This window comes from Conger conger, chromosome 5 (genome assembly GCF_963514075.1).
Source record: "Conger conger chromosome 5, fConCon1.1, whole genome shotgun sequence".
NCBI lineage: Eukaryota > Metazoa > Chordata > Actinopteri > Anguilliformes > Congridae > Conger > Conger conger.
In genome coordinates, this window is record NC_083764.1 from 41,410,513 (window position 1) to 41,435,654 (window position 25,142).

At 40.2% G+C, this 25,142-nt stretch overlaps 1 protein-coding gene across 3 annotated transcripts in view; it reads left to right on the forward strand.

The window, feature by feature from the left end:
- dis3l2 (DIS3 like 3'-5' exoribonuclease 2) overlaps positions 1-22,381 on the forward strand; it is a 59,975-nt gene extending 37,594 nt beyond the window's left edge. For all 3 annotated transcript variants that reach the window (XM_061243137.1, XM_061243139.1, XM_061243138.1), the window contains exons 14-21: positions 4,732-4,811; positions 9,063-9,246; positions 10,370-10,456; positions 10,895-11,042; positions 12,178-12,308; positions 13,077-13,181; positions 18,772-18,876; positions 19,422-22,381. In XM_061243137.1, coding sequence (XP_061099121.1) covers positions 4,732-4,811; positions 9,063-9,246; positions 10,370-10,456; positions 10,895-11,042; positions 12,178-12,308; positions 13,077-13,181; positions 18,772-18,876; positions 19,422-19,523 — 942 coding nt within the window. In that variant the 3' untranslated portion in view covers positions 19,524-22,381. The remainder of the gene's footprint in view (positions 1-4,731; positions 4,812-9,062; positions 9,247-10,369; positions 10,457-10,894; positions 11,043-12,177; positions 12,309-13,076; positions 13,182-18,771; positions 18,877-19,421) is intronic.
- Positions 22,382-25,142: the final 2,761 nt, after the last annotated feature.

Genomic DNA, 25,142 nt, shown 5'->3' on the forward strand with positions numbered 1-25,142 from the left:
TGTGCTTGTGGAGCCGTGAGGAGCATACATGAGACGTTTTTCTGCTCAAAGTATGTGGAAGCATTTCAATGAGTTTCTGCTTCTGTATTTCCAGTTAATGTATAATGTGCAGGATAGAAAGCACTTGAAGAACACTTGCCAGGATTCTGTATCCCCCTCAGTGGGTGGCTGTGTTAATGAGAAAGATAATGATGTGGATTGTCACTTCCTCCTGTGCCCAAAGTGTGAAGCTGACAGGTAAGAAGTCAAGCTAATCATTCAATAAGATTGAAAGGAGGGGAGAAAAAAAAAAAAAGCACTCTGCCTTTACTGAAACGGACATTATGAGTACCTGGCTATGGATAATGGATATGCTGATGAAATTTTCCCTTTTTTTATTATTTTATTTTTTCACCTTGAGCGGGTGGATAATATTTACGCTCAGTGTGAACTCAAGCACATGTGGAGCAGTGTATTATGTTGTGGAGTGGCCAGAAACCTCCACAACTTCTGAGCAACTCCCTCTGTAGTTATCCCAGTTCACAATGTTGCATTCCCAGGACATACAGTGCCGTCCATAAGTATTTGGACAATGGTACAATTTCTGTTTGGCTCTGTACTCCAACCATGAATATGATATTAAAGTGCAGACTGTCGCCTTTAATTAGGGTTTTTATTTTTATTTTTTTATTTTTTATAAAAAATGTATTTATTTTTTCATTTAATTTTTTATTTTTTTTTGGTGAAGCTATGTTCTCCGAATTGTCAAATCCCATTGCTCCGCCACAATCATCTATGTTGATAAAAGAATTACCACAAAGATAGTGATGTTGGGCACTGTGGTATGTAATGGATAGTTCTGCTTTGGAATGGTATCCATGGTATCTATTTTTCCATAACTTTTGTCCTAATCTTTATAAGGACTGATTACGAAAGGACTTGTTTTTTTTTTTTAAATCTTTGTCAGAAACCCTAGAAAACCCTGCCAATTGCATACCGAGGACCGGAGTTCCCGTCCCGGTCCTGCCAAAGCCGGGTTTTGCCGGCTCACGTGGGAGCGGCATAATTGGCCCACCGAGGGTTGGGGGAGGGACCCGGCAGGGTTTTGTAGGATCGGCGTATATATAGCTGCACCTCGGAATCACGGTCACGGGCTGGAACAATGCGGCTTGGAGAAGGCGCGTCGTTCTATGGATCACTTAAGTCTCACCGGGCCGCCAAGGGATGAAGATGTAGATGGTGTATCTCAAGTAGTTAGCATGGGTAATTAAAATAGACCAAAAAAATCTGAAATAAAATTAAAGCAAAAAAAGAAAACCATGCCTAACTCTTGGTGCTATGTGCATATACAGGAGAGCCTGCTTTTACTTTGAACATGGCATGCCTCCCACCCCAGTCCCAACAACACTGCTGCCATGTCTTCAATATTAGAACATACATTTTAAAATTGCAGCTGAATCGAATACCTAATAACTAATAAATCATTAATATAATGATCTTTTTAAAAGAGGGAGCACCACTCTGATTAAAACCTTTTGTGATTCAAGGAGTGCCTTTTGGTTATCTTTTAATACTCTACCCTCTCTGAAAATCATTGACGTTTTAGGAAAAAAGCAATTTATTGGTTAGAAAGCCCCCCCCCCCCTCCCTACTGCATATGTTTTAGTCCAGCACTGACAGGTGTGAGGTTTGAGATGTGACTTTGATTCTCAAAGAGCTGGTCCATTGCTCCTGAAAGAGCTGGATGCCTGTCATTCTCCCATTGTATTTAAAAGCCAAATATCAGTCAGTGTTTGAATGGTTTAACTTGGCTAATTAGTACCTCTAAATGTGTAAATGCAAGATTACCCAGACAGTGCAAGGGGGATTAGCATTAATACATTCCTGCAAATGGAAATTTTCATGTTTTATATTCACAGTGTCAGCAACCTCCTTTTTTTATTTACTTCAGCATTTACTTTTTTTAAATTCATAAATGGAATATGCTCAAAAAAATTACTTGTCGCATTATGAGGGCAGCTAGGGAAATAACGGCATTGAAAGGCACTCTTTATTTGAGGTCGAGTACTGGGTGGTTTCCTTGACATGAATATTAACGAGGGGCATTCAGATAAATCAAATTACATTATAATTGCATTTCAACAGATTTTGTTTTAAAGCTTATGTTAATTTGTTTTTGAAGAGATGTAGAACACTTTGTTCCAGTATTTACATCCAAGTGTTCGAGCTTGGCCTTCTAGATTGTATTGATTGCTTGTGCATAATTATTTCTCTTATTATTGCTGTTTTTAGTATTCTTGAGTTGTAGATTTTTTGTAGAAATTTGCAATGTATATGTTGAAACCTGTTTTATGCACATTCTGTAAGTACATTAAGCTTATTTACCTTCAGTTAATTTAAACTGAAAGTGAGTTTTAAAGAACTTTGTGCAGCTTAACGGTCACTCGATAGTCAATTCATCAGAAGCGCTCCGGGCACACGGAGTGCCAGAATAGCACAGATGCTCAAGTACCCTCTTTGAACTTTTCGTGGATTTCCTCTGTTGCAAATTGAACTGTAGCTGTGGCTATTTTTAAAAACCTGGACAGAAGTTGGGCGAGAATTGCTTAAACGGTGTATGATAATGTGATGGCCTTGCTTTGATCCCAGTTAAGTGCAGGGAGGCCTGTGAGAGATGGCCCGGCTGTGATTCCAATTGAGTGCAGAGAGGAGGAAATATTTATGTGCGCACGTTACACTGCGACAGTTCTTGTGAATTTACTGCAACATACAAACTGAATACAAAATTGGTATTGTGTGTCACAAGCAGCCATCTACAGTAAGTGCGGACATACAGTTATTCAATTCTCATTTTATTAAACCGGAGTGCTGCTGTTTACGCTGCTGGACAATTTCTTGAGGGACTAAGATATTGTATTAGTTTATAATTGGAAGGTATGCTTCTTCCTCTGTGTATTCTTCCATGGTGTCCTTCAAGGGCTAATTCTAAGGCCAATTTGGTGAAAAATCAAATGAATGATATTGTTTAATTTGTATGCATTTTTCATTTTGTTCTCTGCTTATGAAAATAGAATATACTTTTCGTATATTCACATGAAATGCTTGCAATGCAATGTAGGTTGTCTTGTATTTTTGAAAATGTTCACATATTGATAATATATAATATATATAATTTCTGTAAGGGTCTGCCTTCCTTGGTACAATTTATTGTTGCGTAAAACACTTTGTACTGGGCCTGAAAAATTCTCAACAAATATATTAGTATAGTTTTTTTTAAGTGATGTCAGCTGCAAAAATGTATCACTCCGCACAAATTATTTTACAATGCATTTACACAAATTACAAATTATGTGCAATTTCTACTCCCCCTGATCAATATACAGTTTACGGTTTCATTAATAAAGCCTCAAACCATTGTGCTGCTGCCAGATATGCAGTAGATAAGGAAATGCTTGTTTCTCCTGAATATTTTTTCCATTGAGTTCAACAGGAAAATTTGTCGGGAGAAACTATTCTTTTTGTATCTACTGCATATCTGGCAGCAGCACGGCATTTGATACCCTGGACCCTGGTTGACTTAATGGCAATTAGCCAACAAATGTGTTCCATACTGTATCGACATAACTTGAATCTAGTCCTGCTCCCCAATTCCCCTAGAGATCAATTCAATGCAATGAGTTCTAGTATTGCTTGTAGAACAACGTGAAAATAAGATATCCAGAGTTTGATTATGTTGATAGGTCACAGATGTCAGGACGTCATGGCATACAAATGATATGCCACAAAATACTAAACATGACTACTTCAATTTACATAACATTGTTGTGTCCCAAACGTTATGGTGCCCTGAAATGGGGGTATATGTATAAACACTGCTGTACTACTTTCGACTTTCGGTAAAACCAAAATGTATTAAAATGCCCTTTATTAAAATCTGATAATGTACACTTTAACCACGTGATTTTTTTATTACAAATCTCAAATCGTGGAGGTCAGTGGCAAATAAAGAAATGATGGGTCTTTGTCCCAATCATTATGCAGGGCACTATATTTTATTATTGAGACTGAGCAGCTGCCTATTGGCGTATTATCAATAGACAGAATGAACATGGGATCTCATTGTAACATTGTAATTTTTTCCCCTTAGTAAGCCTATTTTTATTAATTTTTTTGACTCAGCGAAGGGAAAGCCTCTCATTTTGCCGTTGATGTTCTGCCAGATTCACTGACACAAAATGATTGTCTAATACGAATACTCTTTTTTTTAAATTGGGCACACAGCACATTCTGTTTGTGTGTTTTATATTATCAAAAGGATTGTGAACCCTCTGATCGAACAGCCCTTTTTGGACGACACTCCTCAGGGGTGTTTTTCTGTGCTGTGTCTGGAATCATTTCTAGCCATGAATATGCATGCACCATGCCTGTCCCACATTGTGTGCACATGATGTTTGTGTTCTGTGAGCTCCGTGTTCAGCACTCCAAGCGCTTTGTTAAGCTTCCTCAAAATTATGCAATTGCATTAGGACAAGTTATTGCGGCCACATGCCAAATTCACAGAAGGGATGTTAGGCCCGTTACCAACTATAGATATTAATGGACAATTAAAAGGTCCATTTCATTTTCATAAAATGGACATGCACTCGAACCATTAACAAAGCTCTTATTTAAGCACTCTAGACTGTAGGCAAATGATGAGCCTAAATGGGTGGAATGTCTTTTTCTCATCACATGTACCTCTCTGCCCTGCAGATGAAGCTGTCTTTCACCCTGGATAAGGAGAGCGGGATGCCTCAAGGCTGCTACATCTATGAATACAGAGACAGCAACAAGTAGGTGCACAGTCATACTTAATATAAACACCAGATTAAACATCAGTGTGGGCAACATTTTCTATGATTGTCCTCATCTTTTTGAATTCAAAGGCTGGTAGGAGGTTAAATGTGTTGTGAAGGTATCAGCATTAGCCCGTTTGTTCCATGTCTTTCACTTCATCCAGTCAGGGTTTAGACCAGGGATCAGCAACTTGCGGGCAAGAACATCTGGTTTTCCACCCTCCCTTTACCTCAGGGTCTGGTGTGAAGACCGTATGGCCAATCAGTCACACAAATTACCCATGAGAAAAGAAAGGCTGGATGTGGATTCATGGGCCAGAGTTGATAATCGCTGGTTTAGACTCTCCCTGCAGAGGAGAAAACCACTTGGCTCCATCTGCCCCGAGGTCCATAATTGTTTGGACACAGCACATTGGGCATCGTCCCCCAATTTTAGAGGACCAAAAGTAATCGGACAGTTGGCTTCTCGGCTGTTTCTGATTAGTCAGTTGTATTCAATCACTACCTTAGTGCAGGTATAAGAAAGCCTTCAGTATCTAGACTTGATTCAAGACATTTGATTGCCTTTGGAATCTGTTATTGGCATTTGTCAACATGAGGGCCAGAGTTGTGCCATTAACAGTCAAGCCATTATGAGGCTGAGAAATATGAAAAAAAAAAAAAAAAAAAACTTTCAGAGACATGGCTCAATCTGATGAATCCAACTGTTAATTTTAAACTAGTCAGAAGAACTAAAGGGCTGAGACAGCATTTGTATCATTGATATAGCTGCAATGAATCACCAATGAAACTGATTGCTGGCTTGTAAGGAAAGATCCAGCTTCATCTTCTGAAGATAGTTAATCAATCAGGTCCGCATTAGATGTTTACTCCATTGGGTCCATATTAAATGGTTCATCCATAATCAATAACAGATAATCAGTGCTTGACACAGGGTACCAGTTTTCACAGGGTTTGGTTTTCATTGAGCCTCAGATTGTTAAATTTCCTTCTGTAAAACCACTTCAATAAATGAACTTTTGAAACCAAAAAGGCCATTAAGTGGATCAGGCCCTCGTATACTACAGTAGAGTAATTTTCTTTTTTTTGCATGGTAGAGAAACAATGGCAGAACGCAGGTGATCCTTGAGATTTAAGTGGAATGAAAAAGATGTCACTTTTAAGGTCTTCGACGGTTCATATGCATAGACGAGACCCTGTAATTATTATGTTAACAGTGACTAATGGATTGACTGTGTGCATGATTGAACACATCTCAGCATTTTAATCTACCTGCCCATAAAGGATATTGTATAGTCAGGTTTTATTAAAGAGCTGTCCATCTCCATATACAAGTTTTTGTACAATTTCCTTAATTAGTTTTATATACATACATGTTACAAATTAGAAGGAAATGGGAAGGTCTCTCCCCTATCACACGGCTCATTCCGACACATACTGTATAACAAATACTACACTTCACAAACACTAACAGCCTATCACTAAAAAGTGATAAATACCAGCAAACAAACATCCTTAAAAACAAAAATAAGATTATCAATAAAGGGTTCCCTTATTGTTCAAAATCACTGGCTGAAACTGCAATACTTCATACCTTGACCTCCATATCTTATTAAACTGTTCCTCTTTGTCACCATGAGAAAAGGATCTTATCCATCAAGTTGTATAATTTACATTTCCTACATTTTGGAAAGCACATAATGGAGCCATAAATGTACCTAGCACCTGGATGAAATACGTAATTGTAAAAGCGCCTAATTGAAAAGTCAAATACTTTTCTGTGCTAGATTGATCTTGCCTCGTGCTATTGAGCCAGCCAGAAGATAAGGTTGGCACTGTTTGAAAGCATTGCAAAGGTTCCAGTACTCCAGACAAGCTCAGTAAAATGTAGAAAAGTATTTGAATCCAAACTAATTCCGTATTTGCAATTTGCAAAGTGTGGCTCCTAAGGACGGAGCGGATTTCATGACCCTCAGCAATCCTAGCCAATTATTGATAATGGATTAACCGTCTAATGTGAACCCTATGGATTAACCATCTAATGTGAACACTATGGATTAACCGTCTAATGTGAACCCTATGGATTAACCATCTAATGTAAGACAGTCTTTCTGAGGCTGTGTTCCATCCATGTTTCATGAGGAAATGTTTTGTACTGCAGCTCATGGAAAATGACAATGCGCTGTTTGTAGCCCATTGTGAGAAGAAAGTATTTGCACACATCTGGGAATCAGAAGTGTACAGAAGGAAGAGAACAAGCTTTCAATAAACTTTCAAACAAACTTTCCCTGGTGGGACTGGAATGGCCTACCTGTGCTTTACTTGGCCGAGCTTTTCCCATTTTAATATTGCAGCTAATTTGAGGGGAAATTACAACCAGGTATTTATTTAGCGCATTCGGAATGATTTTATGGAAATTAGAATTCGCTAATCAAGCTATTTTACTGAAGGTGAGCTCCTGGCAACTGGTGATAGAGAGACTACATTGTCATTCAGTCACAGACTCATTTAAATCCCATTGTAGCAGGTGATTAGGGCATAAGCAACCACAACAGGCAAATCTCACACAGTGCAGGAACATACAAGTAAGAAGCGATTGACCAAACATTGCTTCCTGATGCTTCATTAAGTGTTATTGAGGTACTAATTGGTATTTTCTATTTGAAAATTAAAGCAGAATATTTCTATATTGTCGCAAACCAGCACAATGGCTTTTGCGTACTGCAAGCTATTTCTTTCTCCTTTGTCTACGAGATGATTTGAGATGTCAATAATGTAGGTTGCTGTAACTGGTTTATAATCTTTAGAAACGTCACCAGAAAAATATAATCTGCAAATGTATTTAGTTTTCCAGCAGGTCGAAACCTTGGACTTGAAAAATAGCTTTTATGTGCATTTCCTATTGCACTATCCCATCCTCATTTCTATTGTCTAGCTCAATTTACCAGTGTAAAATAATCAGCCTACAATGGTGTTTGACTTCTTTCATTATCACCAAAGCATTGGCCTGACCTGGAAGCATAAAGTGTGCATCATTGCTTTACACAGAACAGTTATGGCGTGGTCAGTATTAGAACTACTGTTGGCCCTGGCATGGTCAGTATTAGGACCACTGTTAGCACTGGTGTGGTCAATTTCAGTGCCAGAGTTTGCTGTGGTGTAGTCAGTATCAGAACCACAGTTGGTACTTGTTTGGCCAGTATTAGGATGACCGTTGGGACTGGGGTGGTCAGTATCAGACCCACAGTTGGGACTGGCATGGTCAGTCTTGGAACCACTGTTAGCCCTAGTGTGGTCAGCATCATTGCCATAGCTTGCTGTGGTGAGGTCAGTATCAGAACAACAATTGGGACTGGCCTCAATATTAGAACCACAGTTAGCACTGGTTTGGTCAGGATGAGAGCCAGTCGGCACTGACATGGTAGGGATTCTTTTGCATACCACGGGAGGCATGCCTGTGCATCTACTGAACGTGGCAGATGACAATCCAGGTAGACCACTGGGTTTGAGGTAGCTGACATTCCACCATAACAATTGGTGACCCCAAAATTATTCTAAAACGTGAAGTTGAGTGGTCAAGTTTTCTGTGAGTATGTTGAGTTCCATGTCCAAAGTTTTCGCAAATCTCCTGTCCTTGGCAGCTTCAAAGAAGCTTGCCGCGTCTGTCACAGTAGGCCTATTCATCGACATATTCAAACATGCGCTCCGCTGGGAGTGGCCCAATGCTGCCATCTCTTGGAGCAGCTGTGAAACCGCAGTTTACAGCTCATCTGATTTGAGATCAGGCAGGGGCTTGGGGACACAGTGGGAAGAAGGGAAATGGCCTCCTGTGGGTTTGTGTGTGGAGTGGATTCAGGGGCCTGATTTCAGCCGCGAGAGTATGAGCGTCATCTATGTAGCCGTGTTCCAAACAAGAAAGCTCTTGACTGGGTGACATGTTTCATAGAATTGTGCTTCCACGTTGGCACGTGGTTAGACCAGCTTAAATCTAGAAATGTTTGAAGATGCTGTCCCTTTACTATTTGACTGATATAAAAGCCCTCTCTTTGCTGACTGAATTAGAATAGATGCATTGTCACATTTGCTGTGTGAGACAGAGAATACCACTCCCCCTGACCTCTCACAGATTAATTAAGATGGCCGTTGCTTTGCGAAACTGAGAATGCTCCTCTCCCTCACCACGCATTGGCTGAGATGTCCTTTGCTGTGTAAAAATGATCTTCATGCCCCTCCCTCTGTCCCCTGTAGGCTTGTGGAGGAGTTCATGCTGCTGGCCAACATGGCGGTCGCCCACCAAATCTACCGCAGCTTTCCCAAGCAGTCACTGCTGCGCCGCCACCCACCTCCCCAAACCAAGATGGTGGACTGCCTGACCGAGTTCTGCGACCAGATGGGCCTGAACCTGGACTTCTCTTCTGCAGGGGCGCTCCATGTGGGTGTCTCCCAGAAACCGAGCTCCTCCCCACATACTCGCCACATACTCCCATATACACCGATGAGCCAAAACATTATGACCACTCACAGATGAAGGAAAAAATGTTGATTATCTCGTAAAAAACGGCGCATGTCAAGGTCTGGGATATATTATACAGTAAGTGAATAGTTGGTTCTCGTAGTCGACGTGTTGGATTTAGGAGAAATGGGCTGGTGTAAAGACCTGAGCGACTTTGACAGGGGCCAAATCGTTATGGCCAGACGCCTGGTTCAGAGCATCTCCGAAACAGCAAGGCTTGTGGGGTACTCCCGGTCAGTAGTGGTACCTACCGACAGTGGTCTGTGGAGGGACATACCATGAGGCTCATTGATGCGTGAAGGCAATGAAGGTTATCCTGTCTCGTCCAAACTGACAGTAGGGCTACTGTGATGGGGCTATGTCACAGAACATTTTTATGATGGTTAGGTTACTACTATGCTAACCCCTGTCCACCATCAAAAGTGCCTTCAATGGGCATGCGAGCATCGGAACTGGAACTGGACCTGGAGCAGCGTTTTTTGGGGGAGTTTTTTTACACACACATGGACAACCAGGTACGTGTTTGCCGTTTACCTGGGGAAGCGTTGGCACCATGATGCACTGTACGAAGAAGCTGGTGGAGGGAGTGTAATGCTCTGGGCAATGTTCTGCTGGGAGAGCCTGGGTCCAGGCACTTATGTGGATGTCAGTTTGACTCTTGCCACCTACCTAAACATCATTGCGCACCAGGTGCACCCTTTCATTGACGGCTCACATTGCTCAGGAATGGTTTGAGGAACATCAGGAACAGTTCAAGGTGTGCAAAATTAGGCATGCTCAGTCCAACGTTCGGCACCACAAATTCAATAAAGGCGTTCACAAGGCTTCATTTTCCAACACTTTCTGACTTCAAATTAATTTAAATATCAAATTACACATGCAGTCTGAATTTGAGCTAAACTGCTTATATTTCTTTAGAGAACAGCTGTAAGATGTAGCCTAATTAAGGGAAAAAAGGTGAGTGGTTTTGTGCTGCTGTCTTGTATCTGAAACCATATTCGACTTATGTAGACTTACAGTTCCTCTCCGGATGTGTTTACAGCGAAGTCTGAATGAGATGGTGGGGAATGATCATTACTCCAGCGCCAGGAAAGAGGTTCTCACCAATATGTGCTCCCGACCCATGCAGGTAAGAGACCCAGTGTTCTCCCCTCAAAGCCCCTCTAGATAGGAATCTAGAAAAACGCTCACCAACGGTTTAGGAGTTTTCCCCTTGCATGTTCTAGACCTCATATCTGTAATTATAGGCCACATTCTTTGGTGAAAAATATTTTGATGACCTTCTGGTGCAGTGAAATGCATAGTGACTTCATTATGTGTTAATTAAATAAGTGAAAATTACATCCTGTAAAATTTTACTGAAATGCGCCGTCTTTATCATAACATTTTTGGCTGTTTGGCTCTTATCGTGTCTACACCGGGACTTGAACCAGCAACCTTCCGGGTCCCAGTCATGTGCCTTAGCCACTCGGCTACATGCTTATTTTATTTGTTGTGCCACATGTCTCCATCATCTTTCTGTGTTCTTGCTCTCTGCCCCTACAGAACTGACAGCTCTTTGTTTCAGATGGCCATTTACTTCTGCACTGGAGTTCTGAAGGACGAGACCCTCTTCCGGCACTATGCCCTGAATGTGCCCCTCTACACCCACTTCACTTCGCCCATCCGCCGCTACCCGGACGTGATCGTACATCGCCTCTTGGCTGCGTCTCTGGGTGAGCTGCAGGGTGGAGATGGACAGGCAGGGTGGAGACCAAGCGGCTTCTTTTTTGAAGCTGATTTCCTGGTCATGCTGAGAGACGGTGCTCACTAGCGCCACTGTGGTTGGCTCCAGTTTAGGTTATTCACACTGTTTTCAGTGTAAAGTCAATGGTACAATTGTGGTCATAATACGAAGTCAATCAAAATTTTATCAGAATTGGTCTTCATCTGATGTCTCCTCATGTACCCATGTTATTGTGTTATTAGGATAATACAGCAATGCTGACGAATCAGGGACAGATTACATCAGTCTCTCGCACGCTTAGTGGAGGAAACGCATCAGGTGCTCTGGCTCCAAATTTTACAAGATGTCAGCGGCGGTAAACTAGGCATTCTGTTTCAAAACGCTTTTCACGAGCCCGTTGATAGACAGTGGGTGACATGACAGGAACTTGGACCGCAGAGGCAGGGTGCAGCAAGGTGGAAGGGATGATCTTCTGGCCAAGATTGGGTAGAACATTTATCATCCGCGGGGCAGGTCTGAACAGCAGGAGTATGAAGCTGGTGTTGATACATTTTCCAAGGAAATAATAAGAATAATAATAAATTGTATGTGTAGAGCGCTTTTCAAAGTAGCTTTACATAAGTGATACAATGATTTTGGGCTTGTTTATGTATACATGCAGTGGCAGTAGACCTTATTTTTTTATCCACCCTGTGTACACACATTTTGTTGATGTTTGCAATCCCATTTTGTAAATATTTAGCTGTGTAATGATACTGCTTATGACTGCTAGGTGCCTTATCTTACTAACAAATGTGGTACTGAGAACTAAAGTAAGGACAAAAATGTAATTGCATTTTCAAACTTTATTTTTGGTTCCATTTAAATTTCAACATTGTAAGTCAGATAATTGCCAAATTGGCAAATCAGAAGAAATATTTACATTGACAGCGTGCTCACCGATGTCCAGCATTCGGAAGTTAAAGCCATGCAAGCTATTTGACTTGAGCAAGCTCGCATCTTGTACCAACAGAAAAGTAATTATTCTTTCTCTAGGGAGTTTAAGTGCTGAAAGCATTCATTTTAAATTGAGCTTACAATTTCCGCTTCAGGAAGTAAAACACCCCTGATGTGTGTATCTGCAGACTGTGGCCCCCATATAACTCTGACTGAGGAGGATATTCAAAAGCAGGCCTCGCACTGTAACGATAAAAAGACCGCATCCAAGAGAGTCCAGGAGATGAGCTCTGAGCTGTTCTTTGCTGCTTTTGTGAAGGTAACCATCCGCCATTGATATTGCACTGTCAAGCACTGAATCCTCATCTCCTCTATGCATGTGACACTTCATTTGGCCAGAATATATTTCTGCTGGCTTTAATTTCTGCCCATAGAAATGTCAGGCAAGTAGAATCATGACCAGAATGCAAACCTGGGTAAATTTGGTTAGAATTAAAATAATACTTAAAATAATTACGACATTCATATTCATAGAGATATCAATCATTAATAAGCGAAGGAGAAAAAAAAAAGCATTCTTGGAATCCACTCGATGGGAATTAGCTATAGCAGTGGGCACAAATTGTACTTTTTATTGATACTGGTAGTCTCTATTGTATACATGTAGTTGATGTACAGGAGGTGATGATAAACCCTTTCAGAGATTTGTAGCCCTGGTGTAAATGCAAGAAAACTTGCACTCCTCTGTTATTCATTGATTGACAAAGGAGTGCAAGTTACTCATTTTGTGGCCCTTTTCGCATCTCTGAGCTACAGAATCTCCATAAATGTCTCCGATATACTTGATTTAATCGCTACCAAATGCCATTTATACAGATGCTGGTTAGTTTATACAGGTGGTCCTTACGATAGGCACAAGAATAAGCAGTCTGCTTAGAGATTGAGAAATGGCACATGGATGATGCTTCCTGTAAAGTCACAGTCATTGTCCTGCTATGTTTGGAGATGCATGTTGAAATGGTCCCATGGGTCGATATATGGTCCAGTGAGGTTCACTCATCCGCTGACCGCTTGTGTTTGCCTGCAGGAGTCAGGGCCCCTGGAGTCTGAGGCCATGGTCATGGGTGTTCTGGACCAGGCTTTCGACGTGCTGGTGCTGAGATACGGTGTACAGAAGCGCATCTATTGCAATGTGAGTATGAATGTGAGGGATTGCACCACAAGAGAACAGGAGAGTAGTATGTCCTATACATAAGGCTCATCATTTCCAGAGTTCAGTTTTTATTAAAAAATCTGGGAATATTAAAAACATTTTTTGAAACGTTATATGTAAACATGCATTTATTTCCATTCGATCATTTTTAACAGGGAAAGCAGTCAAACTCGCGGTTCTATTTGTAAACACTATTTTACGATACGATATTGTTTTAGCAACAACGGTTCCTTATTTTATAACGTGTGGTGACAAAAAAAAGCATTGGAAGACTTCAACTTCTATGGATTTTATAACTTCACAGACCACATGAATCAGGCAAAAATGGCGCAGGCTAAAAAAAAATCATGCTTGGTTTCATTTTCACGGTGTTACTTTTGTGATGTTTTTGTCGACTTCTGAATTCATTCTGCTGCTACCATCATGAGTTAGATCATCAATAAAGATTTGAGAGCCCACTCCAGAAGCAGCCATGCAAGCCCAAGCCATGACACTTCCTCCACCATGCTTCACAGATGAGCTTATTTGTTTTAGATCATGAGCAGATCCCTTCTTTTTCCACACTATGGCCTTTCCATCACTTTGGTTGAGATTAATCTTGGTCTCATCAGTCCATAAAACTTTGTTCCAGAACTTATGTGGCTCATCTCTGTACTTCATTGCAAATTGTAATCTCGCCTTACAATTCTTACTACTGATGGGTGGTTTGTATCATGTGGTATAGCCTCTATATTGCTGCTCTCTAAGTATTCTTCGAATGGTTGATTGAGAGACCTTCACCCCTGCCTTGTGGAGATTGTTTGTGATGTCACTGACTGATGTTTTGGGGTTTTTCTTCACAATTTCGGTCATCAATTGCTGTTGCTTTCCTTGGTCGACCTGTTTGATTTTTGTTGCTCAGTACACCAGTGGTTTCTTTCTTTGTTGTACAAGCTATCCCTAATGCTTGTGCAATGGCTCTGATCGATTTCCCCTCTTTTCTAAACTTCAATATGGCTTGCTTTTTTCCCCAAACACAGCTCTCGTCTTCATGTTGGTTTATATTTTCTAATACAAATGCAGTCTTCACAGGCAAAACCCAAGGCTTAAACCAAGAGTAGACATTCAGAACAATTTATTGTTTAACCAACCAACCAATCAATCTAACACGGCAACAAGAAACGCCTGTCAGTCACATGCTCCAATACTTTTTCTCACCTAAAAATTGGGTGGTCTGATACAAAAGGTGATATATTCTAAGTTGTTTAACAAATATAGATAAAAACCAGGAAATAAAAGCTGAAATTTAAATCTGTTGTCTCATGTACATCTTTTGACCTGAAACTCAGTTGTCTTCAGTGTATAGCAGAAACAAAGTAATTGACCTCGCTGGTCCAATACTTTTGTCGGGGCTGTAATTCCACGTCCCCATATATCGTCCCCAAATCATCTACTACTAAATTTTTGCTTCTGCCTAAATTATGTCTGTCCCCATGTTCAACAGCCTGTCCTGCTATTCTCTCCATTATCTGTATTAATTACCTGTTGCAATGTTTGTACGTGCTTAGAACGTTTAGAACTTCTCCTTTCTTAGTTTTTGTATGGCATATTGCATGAATAACATGTTCCATCTATATTTATAGACTAATCCAATGTACCCATACCAGTCTACACATTTGTTAGTCAAATATATGTTCTTTTTTTATCTGTGCTACTATGCTTACCATTCTCATATTGCCATAGTGTACTCTCTTGGAGCATTATTTTGTTTTATTTCCATTTTATTTGGTTATCTGTTTATTCAATTTACTCTATATTCTGCATATCTGCATATCACCTTCCTCTCCCCACATCCTTTCCACTTATCATACCCTTTCTGCTGTATATATTCGTACAACCTCTCTTTATCTTCATTATTATTTATGTATTTTTATTTCTGTAACATTTATTTTTTTCTATATTTGTGTTATATTCTTTCCCCTTATTTGGTAGTTCTATTTCTCTATCACCCTAACACATCCTTCCCAATGTCTGAACCAATAACTGTAATATCATGGAACATCAGAGGAATCAACTCAGTCATAAAGAGAACCAAAACAATCAGTGCCATTAATATACTTAAAGCAGATATCACATTACTTCAAGAAACACATTTCACAGAAATAGAACATCATAAATTGAAAGACAAATCACAAGACAATTTTGCGTGTCTTCTCTGCATCTTCTAGCAGTAAACATATGGGTGTCGCAATCCTAATAAGTAGAAATATACCCTTCTCACTTACATCAGTCAAAGAAGATGAAAATGGCAGATTTATTAGAATACATGGAAATATCAATCCACAAAACATAACCATTGCAAACCGGTTAGCTCCAAATGAAGATGACCCCCAGTTCTTTAACAACAACTTCTCAGAACTCTGCCAATTTCCAAACTCCCCAATCATCATGGGAGGTGACTTCAATACAGTATTAGACACACAGCTTGATAAATCTAATGTTCCAAAAGCATATAAGATACCACATGCATCATAAGTCATTAAAACTGTATGGAAGATCAAGGATATACCAACATTTGTCGAATCCCCATGCAATAGAGAATACACTTATCTATGCGCAGTTCATAAATCCTCATCATGTATCGATTATTTCTTAGTCAGTAACCTATCAACTCCCAAAATTGAAAATGCTAAAATACATCCTATAGCAATATCTGACCAGTCTACAACAGTCACTTGGCCCCAACATAAAACCACCTTCCCCCACAATAGCGATTTGACACATCATTATTAAAGAATCAGGGATTTATAGACTACATCAATAAAGAATGGAAGTTATTCGTAGATATCAACAACACTGCAGACCCCTCCACACTCAAGCGGTGCTCCAAGGATGAATAATTTCATAACTTAAAGACTGAACTCCTATTTAACTGTGACCCTAGCGATATCGATTATGAGAACCTTTTCCTAGCAAAACCCAACTTAAATAAACATTCCTTTGATGAGATCCAGGTGTTGATAACCAAAGTAAAGCAAAAACATTTTGAACTAGGTGGAATAAAATAGGACCAATAGTGGCTAAACAAAAAAATTAATGCAATAAAGGATAAAAAAAATACCACATGAATCCTGCAGAAAATCAATGAGATATTTAGGACATTCTACTCCAGACTATATAAACAGCAATACAATATGAACGTAATGGACACAAATTAATGTATTAATTTCTTTAAAGTATTAATCTCCCTATCCTGTCTGAAGTAGACTCAGTCACACTATATCGGCCATTCTCCATCCAAGAACTCCTTCAAACTCCATCAAAGCCCAAAACGTGGAAATGGGCTATGTGCAAAAGTGCTTTACTTTAACATGGTGTAGTGTATAAAAATTCCATTTGATAAAAGGTGAGAATGAGCACTAACAACATAGGGATTGCTTGATTACAAATTTGAATTTATGGAGTACAAAGCCAAATCAAGAAAAACATGACTTTGTCTCCGAATAATTGGCACTTGCATAATATGCACAAAAATATATACTGTACTGTAAACTAAAAAAATTGCTTTATTTATTGCTTTATTTCCTACATGTGAACTTCTGTGCTTTATTAATTATTCTAGGGAATCCACAGTCCTACCAAAGTAGAATCCAAGAATCCAAAGTCCTCCTTTTTTCAAATAAATGTAATTCCCCCAAAGATAGGTTTCACAATGATTGGCACCCCTGGTTTAATGCTTTGTGCAAACACCTCAGGCACATATGACAACCTTTTCATATAATTTGTGATGAGGTTAGAGGGATATTTGGAGGGGTTTTCTTTTCTTTTTTTTACTATTCCTCCATGCAAAACCTTTAGGAACCATTGATATTCTTGGTTTGCGTTTATGGAGTCTTCTGTTCAGACCACAGGTTTCTGATGGGATTTAAGTCTGGAGACAGAGAAGGCCGTTGTAGAATGTGGATGTTGTTTTCACTTTACCATTTTTTTGCGGATTTTTGTGTCATTGTCCTGCTGGACAAAATACCTATTACCAAGTCTCAGCTTACTAGCAGAGACGGGATTTTTACTTAAATAGTGGCCATGGACCACTGGCAGCAAAAATCTCCAAAGCATGAATGACCCTTCTCTGTATTTGACCATAGGTACGAGGTGCTTCTCGTTGTATGCATTCTTCTGCCAAACATGTTGAAGGAGTGAATGACCAAAACATTCTATTTTGGTCTCATCTGACCATAGCATTTGAATTTCTCTCATTGTTCCAGTCATAATTCCAGTGCCATTTGGCAAACTCCAGATGTTTGGGTTTTGTTTATTGCTTTCAATAAGCACTGCCTTTGTGTGTGCTACCCTTCCAAAGAGTTTGCTGGTATGGAGGTGCCATTTTATCTTTCTTTTTGGGACTTTGTGACCCCCCAGCTGCAACCAATCTCTGCAATTCTTTAACTGTAATCCCTGGGTTCTTTCTGGCCTCCTTCACCTGCTTCTTCATGCTCTGTCGGGGCAACATGCACTCAACCATTCCATGTCTTGTACTTTTTTATTATTATTGCCCTTACACTGCTACTGTAAGTAGTATGTTTCACCGTTTATGTATTTATTCTCCCCATTACCCAACATAACATGAGTATGTAGTTTTCCCATTTGTTTGAACGGAACATACAGATTATTATCTGTTTACTATATGTAGCCTTTTTTATACATTTTTAAGGGTCCCGTAAAATAGTATTTGAATATGAACCCAAACGGCCGTACAAAGGGCATATACTATATTGCTGTTCTTAAAAGTGATTCATAGTTTACCTCATAATTATCACTTAGCACATACATTTCCTTAGCCAATAAAATGACACGTAGGTTGCCGGGACACAAAGGTGATGAATATTTGGAAGGCTAAAGTACAGCTACAGCAGGTTTAATGTAAACCTTTTTCCTCCTGAGTCAATGGTTCCGGCCATACATCCCTGCTCCCATAAAGACCCTCAGGGCCCAGTGAAACTTCTCGTGTGTAAAGAGTTGACCCACCAAAATGAACTTTGAGTGGGTGAGCCAAGGTGCGAACGTGTAACTGATCCACCACAATACGTTAATGTTTATATCACTCATTCTATTAACTGTTTTATGGTACAGCATAAACGGACAGAAGTGTGAGCTGGGAAAAATACAAGGAGCAGAACTGTATGCTTTTACCTACTGCTCTGAGGAATTACCGAAGCTATCAGCGCTGTTCTCCGAAAGCATGAGTAATCTCATTTATTCGGACAACGAACCGAACATGCCTCTTTGCATTAATTAATGGGAAATCTAATTAAGCAGCAGTGTAGTGGCATAACATTAATGCATTAAGCGAATGAGATGAAATGCTTTGCTGGTCAGAGGTAGTGGTAGATTTTCGTGTGCGATGGGCTCTGATTGGTGGGTCAGCTCTCAAATCTGCCGTTGTGTTAAGTTCTGTGTAAGGTTGTTTGCTAAGCAAATAAGTGGGCAAAGAAATCCAATCGCCTGCCTCCCACCAAGGTTACACATTTAGATGGTAGCGCATGAGAGGAAGCCATGGGTCTGTTTTAAGTGCCTTTTTCTATCCTGACAGGCTTTGCAAGGCCTTCAGAGCTTCCATTACCGCAAGGTGGGGAAGAAGCCCGAGATCACCCTTGTTTGGGCGGCTGAGGACCCAGAGCAGGATTCTGTACGGCAGGTAAGGGTTCTTCCCAAGGTCACCGAGGTTGTAGCAAGAGGGCCCTCTGTGAAATCACGCAGCATTTTTCCTGGGTTCAAAAGATTGCTGGCGGGGGTGGTTCCGGTGCCCAATTTTCCGATTTGTACTCGGGTGGAATCAAGCCGTCAGGCCCGAAATGAGGTAGCCTGTAGCCTAGTGGTTAAGTCGCATGACTGGGACCTGGAAGGTTTGTGGTGTTTATGTTGCTAATTCATGCAGTCCATCAGCTGCTGTTGAACCACTTGCTGGTAAATTAACTTGTCTTTCGGAGTTCTCTGGTGGAACCTTGCGACGCTCAAAACTGTGGACACGTCGCAGGAAGCTACAGCTACTGTGCAGGCCACCCAAGAACAGATCATGTGATCAGTCCAGAGCCAGAGAATAGACATGAGTGTCTGTCTCTGTGTGTCTCTCTGTGTGTCTTTCTGTGTGTGTCTCTGTGTGTGTCTCTCTCTGTGTCTCTCTCTGTGTGTCTCTCTGTGTGTCCTCTTCATCTGCTGTAACGGATGCTTGGGTCTTTTCAGGAGATCGCCATCTTCTCCCTAGTGGAGGTGGCCCTGAAGGCGGATGCAGCCCCCATGAAATACAGCGCTGTGTTAAAACACCCGGCGGACACCACGTCATGAAACCAGCCCCTCATCGACACGCATAACATAGAGAACACGATGGAACATGACATGCTTGCATAGAACACACATACATGCACATACACACGTGCAAACGCATATGGATGCATTCAGCAGTGTTGTATGCGTACAAAACACATACACAATTCTAAATATTTTTTTCAAGGCTTGAAGGGAAATGCATGCATTTGTTTTTATTATTAGTAAAGCAGAGTTGTTTTTATTTGATTGCTGCTTTTTAGTAAACTGGAAGTAGCCAGTAACACACTTGTTGCATCACTGTTGATACAGATAGATCCTGGCTGCCTTTTTCTAATTGAAAATGGGCCAAAGTAGTGCAATGAATTCAGATATTTATTTTAACTGGATACCAGCTTGGGTTTTAAATATTTTTACATATTAGTATTAGTCTCAGCCCAGCTTTTTGAGCTGAAGATTTTGTTTTTGGAAAATTCAAGCTTTAATCTTTTTTGAGCCATTTGATTTGAATATATAGAGAAAGATGGAGAAAATGTTCTTGTATAAATTCATTTTATGGCAATATAATTACATGTTGTGTCTAGACAGGTAGGCAATTTGAAAACCTATAAGAAATTTGGATTCTCCAGTCATTTAATCCAGAACAGCAACAGCCATGTCTTAGACAACTTGTGGGTCGATTCAACTTGCAAAGTGTTTACATTGCCACAGGTACAATTAGCCGCCGAGTATGCATACTAGTATTTTAGCCTGGGCATTCACCACATTCACCATACCTCATAGGAAAGCTTTTCTGTGTACATTTAAAAGTTTACTTTGAATTCTGAGTTTCACCTTCACTGCAGAACTAGACTAGGTCTCCCTGCTGTGGCCACACAGTGACTGCTTCCACTCGTGATCTCAGTCTCCCTGCTGTGGCCACACAGTGACTGCTTCCACTCGTGGTCTCAGTCTCCCTGCTGTGGCCACACAGTGACTGCTTCCACTCGTGGTCTCAGTCTCCCTGCTGTGGCCACACAGTGACTGCTTCCACTCGTGGTCTCAGTCTCCCTGCTGTGGCCACACAGTGACTGCTTCCACTCGTGGTCTCAGTCTCCCTGCTGTGGCCACACGGTGACTGCTTCCACTCCTGGGCTCAGTCTCCCTGTATTGCATTTTCATAAATACTTGAAAATACCCTTTTTCAGCCCTTGGAAGTGTTCTACACTACATACATTTATGCTACTGAATAAATATTGTATGTGAGGCCTAAGTGAAGTATTTTACATCCTGTTAATACTCCTGTGAGGTATAGTGTAGATGTTTTGTGTATTTAGCTTTTTTTATGCTACAGTTTGTGTTGAATGTTAAATGAATGGATGTTTCAGAAGTACAGTAGCTCCTCTAATCTACCCTATGGGTTTACCTGCAAGTTAGTTTATCAACTTCCAAGTACAGCTGGGGAACTGCAGAGACTTGTGCACCCAAGTGTGGACTTAAACCAAGACCTGGTACGCTAGAATAGTACCCCAAAAACTGTGCCCAAGACAACCAGGGATTCCAGAGTTAAATGTAACATGATCAAAATTCACACTCACCAGATCAGCTGTACTGTGAGTTCTAACTCATTTTAAAAGCTTATAAGTTTTACAATACAGTATAAAATGTGAAAATGAGATCTCATGCATGCAGAAAGAAAAGGCTTCAGTTGGATACTACATATAACCAGTTAACTGAAGTCATACGTGCTGTAAATGTACGTTTTCTCGCCAAGCTTGTAGATAGCCGTAGAAACCGTATCTACTGTGAGCCATAGTCATATGGTAGTTATAGTCAACTAAATACTAATTGGATTTCCCATCAGTTCAACTTGAATTGTTTTTTGTTTTTTTTCAGCGTTCTGTAAATGTATTTGCCATATATGTTACAGTGCCTTGTGATTATCTTAATTTTCAGAATTGTGTTGTTTTTTTTTGTCAGTTTTCTTGAGTTACCTGTTGTTCTTTTCTGTGCCTTTCAGGACATGCAATACTTTTACCGTGGTAAATATATATACTACCTGCAGTGGCTTTCACATATTCTCAGTTATAAAGCACCTAACACCTCTGAATGCGTCCATTAACCACTTTCAATAAGTGGAAACCATTCTCCTTTCTCTTGCACTCAAAGGGACCCTGTTAATATAGGAACTAATGTTTTTGTGTATTAGACAAGCTGATGTGTTGTTTTGTGAGACGTGTCTATGAAGGTTTTTCTCCAGATATTTTTTCAGACATTTTTGCACTGTATTATTGCAGTCCAGAACAACTGCTCATTCCGCACCGTAGAAATCCTCACAGGCCTTATACAGATCTTTTTCGCTCCCAATGTAGTCAAAATCCAGTTTGTGCTTTTTTTCTTTTTTTTAATAATTTAAGAATTGTTTAATATTTATTAATGCTTCTGATGTGGGGGGGGGTGTTGCATGGAAGAGGGCTAGCTGTTTGTCCAAACAAAATCATTCTAAGCTTGTCCTGAAGGTTGATTTTGGTTGCATTTTGAAAATGTCTTAGGCATCCCTTGTATGTATGTAAGTATGCTTTTGTGCGTACACATACACCGCAGTAATGAATCGTCCTACCTGTAGTGATTTTTGAGATTTCTGCCCTCCTTCCTACGTTTCATTGTTAAGCACAACAATAATAACATGTATTCTAGTCACTCGAGTGGTTGGGCATCTGTGATCATTCAGTCTCTCACTTATTACAAGATAACTAATTAGTTGTCTAGGGATGCAATACACATTTTGTAACCAGCATTAACTTGTGATATTAAATGGTAATTCAATGTGCTTCTATGAAAATGAAGTGTAAGGCTCAACCTGCAAGTTTCTGGAAACTATTAAAATAACTACTCGGCAATGTGTACTGTCTTTTCTTAAGTGACCTGGCTTTCTTAGGTTGGCAAATGCTGTGTTAGCACTTACTCTACCTTTGAATGAAATGATGGACATCTGTTTGAAGATTTTTCAGCGGCCCTATAGAAACATCCGTGGGTGGTTTCAATGGGTATCATTGGCCCTATATGCATAAATAAATTATTCCCTGTCTTCCCACCGCCTGACTGCACCTCGGTCTCTAAAGCTTGTGTACCACCGTTTCACATTACAGAACCCTGGAATTGTAAATGCCTGGATGGGCCATCGTTGGCCAAAATGGTGCTGATGCCTCTCCATGCTAGCACTACTGTTTAAGAATGTGCGCGTGGAACCAAAATGATTCCATTTCGCTGAACTTCCACAAAATCCAATCAGGGTTGAGCCGTGCTGAGTCAGTATGTTCAGTCATGCTGTGTAAGTACAAATATGAGGAAGATAAATGTGTAAATTCCGCTAAAACTGTTCACTCAGTGCATTACTTCATTCCCATGATTCTTGGTTTATGTGTGCAATAAAGGCTGCACTTGTTCACCGAGTTGGGAGTTTTGGCTTTTAATAAGCACAGTTTGTTCCAGGGAAGTTTAGCATTTTCCTGTCTGCTGATTCAGTTAAATGGATGTCGTATTGGGACACCTTTGTTTTAATGAGGGCAGGATGAGTTATATCTCCTATCAGTAGGAGGGGGGGTGTCTCCTACTGTGGTCCTACTGTAGGAGGAGGGGCGAGAGAAAATGTACATACTTGCCCCTGTTAATACCTGAGCCTGAAAAAAAAAAAAAAAAAAAAAAATTCCAGTCAGTCCCTGTTTTCTTTGTGTAACGCAAGTGAAAAAGTAAAGTCGTGACTGGATTAAGCTGAGCGCTTGTGACTCACCGGTGCAGCATTCTAATCTCCTGATGTTCTTCAGAAGCACTGTGCTCTTCGCCCAGCACCTGTTCTAACCTGGTGAATAAGCTGTCTCGCTGTATTGTACATGGGAGAAACTGCAGAGAATTCACAGTCTGGAGTAATCCATGTACAGGCAACTGCCACTGCTTTAAGAGTACCCAAACCTCAGAAGCCAGGCATAGTGTAGTGTAATGGTTAGAATAGTTGGTAAAGACATACTCATAAAAATGGGTGCAAAATAATTATCTACCCCCATGGACTCAGGAACTGAACAATTTGTTGTAATATCAGAATTGTCAATATTTCCTTATTACAATGCCGGATTTCAGATGTCTGAATTCAGAATATCATTCTGAACACTTTATGCCAACTTCAAACCTGGTTACCTGCAGTTTTTAATGTTCAGGTTATTAGAGGAATATTTGGCTGCATAAAAAAGCAGTCTTGTCCTTAAATTCTGTGTGATTCATAAAAGTTGTTTTTTGACGCATCTCCGCATATCAGAATGTAGCTTTTTCCTGTGAAAAACTCGCAAGTGAGCAAGGAATTGCATTCTCTAATTCAAATAGAAAATACAGTGCAGTCTGTAAGTATTTGGACAGTGGCACATTTTTTGTTGTTTTCACCCTACTCCAGCAAAGAAGCAATCCAGTTTTACATCCGTATTGGGTGAATAGTGTAGAAATCGTAGCCGTAGGCTGAAGAGTCAGAATAAATCCGAGACAAAGCCAAAAATTTAGGTGTGTCTAAATCAACTGTTTGATACATCATGAATGCACAGGCACCTTTGAATGGTGAATAAAAATCTCTCCGTAATTGTTCCACAGATCAGGAACCCTCTCCAGGATGTAGGCATAGATGTGTCAAATACGACCATCAAGAGAAGACTATGCCAGCATAACCTCAGAAGGTACACCATAAGATGCAAACCCCTGACAAATCTCAAGAATAGAATGGCCAGGTTATAGTTTGCAAAAATGTACATTGTAAAACCTGAAGAGTTCTGGAACTAAGTGTTATGAACAGATGAGACGAAGATGAACCTGTGCCCGAGTGATGGAACGGGCAAAGTGCGGATGCTAAAGAACCCCAAGCACTCCATTCATCTGTGAAACATGGTGGTTGTCGTGTTTTAGTTGTGCAAGTATGGCTGCTACAGGTGCTGGCTCACTTGTGTCCATTGACAATGTCACTGCTGATGGCAGCAGCAGGATCATTGCCGAAGTATACAGAAACATCTTGTCTGCTCAGATCCAAGCAAATGCAATAAAAAAAACTGATTGGACAAAGATCCAATACATACAGTCAAAGCACTTGCTGAAGTCAAACTGCCCCAAAAACAAGGGGCTAAAGAGGCCTGCAGTACAAGCCTAGCAGAGCATCATCAGGGGACAGGGGATCCCCGAAAATTGGGGGAACTATAAAAAGGGTTTACCCAATCTGGATGTAAAAACCATCCAATTAAAGATGAAAGTCTGTACTTTAACATAGCGATTGATTTATTTCAACTGTTTGCTGGAGTATAGAGTAAAAACAAAAATAAATAAATGTGTCACTGTCCAAATACTTATGGACTGCACTGTATGTAGCTCATTTTAGTTTTAGAGGTTAACTGAACTTTTGGTTTAAAATTGTTTGCAATAAGCAATGGAATTGTAATATGAATATTCGTCTGAAGTGCATCACTAGATTAGTGAAAGGATCATTCTTGCATTGAGCATATTAAGAAAATGAAAATGAAACCTAATGTATTTGCCAAGTTTGAGAAGGTATTTTGTGTATTATGTACTAAACACTGTCGTGCTACTGGGGTCTCTAAATGTAGCAAAAGTACTACAGACTGTTTTACAGATACA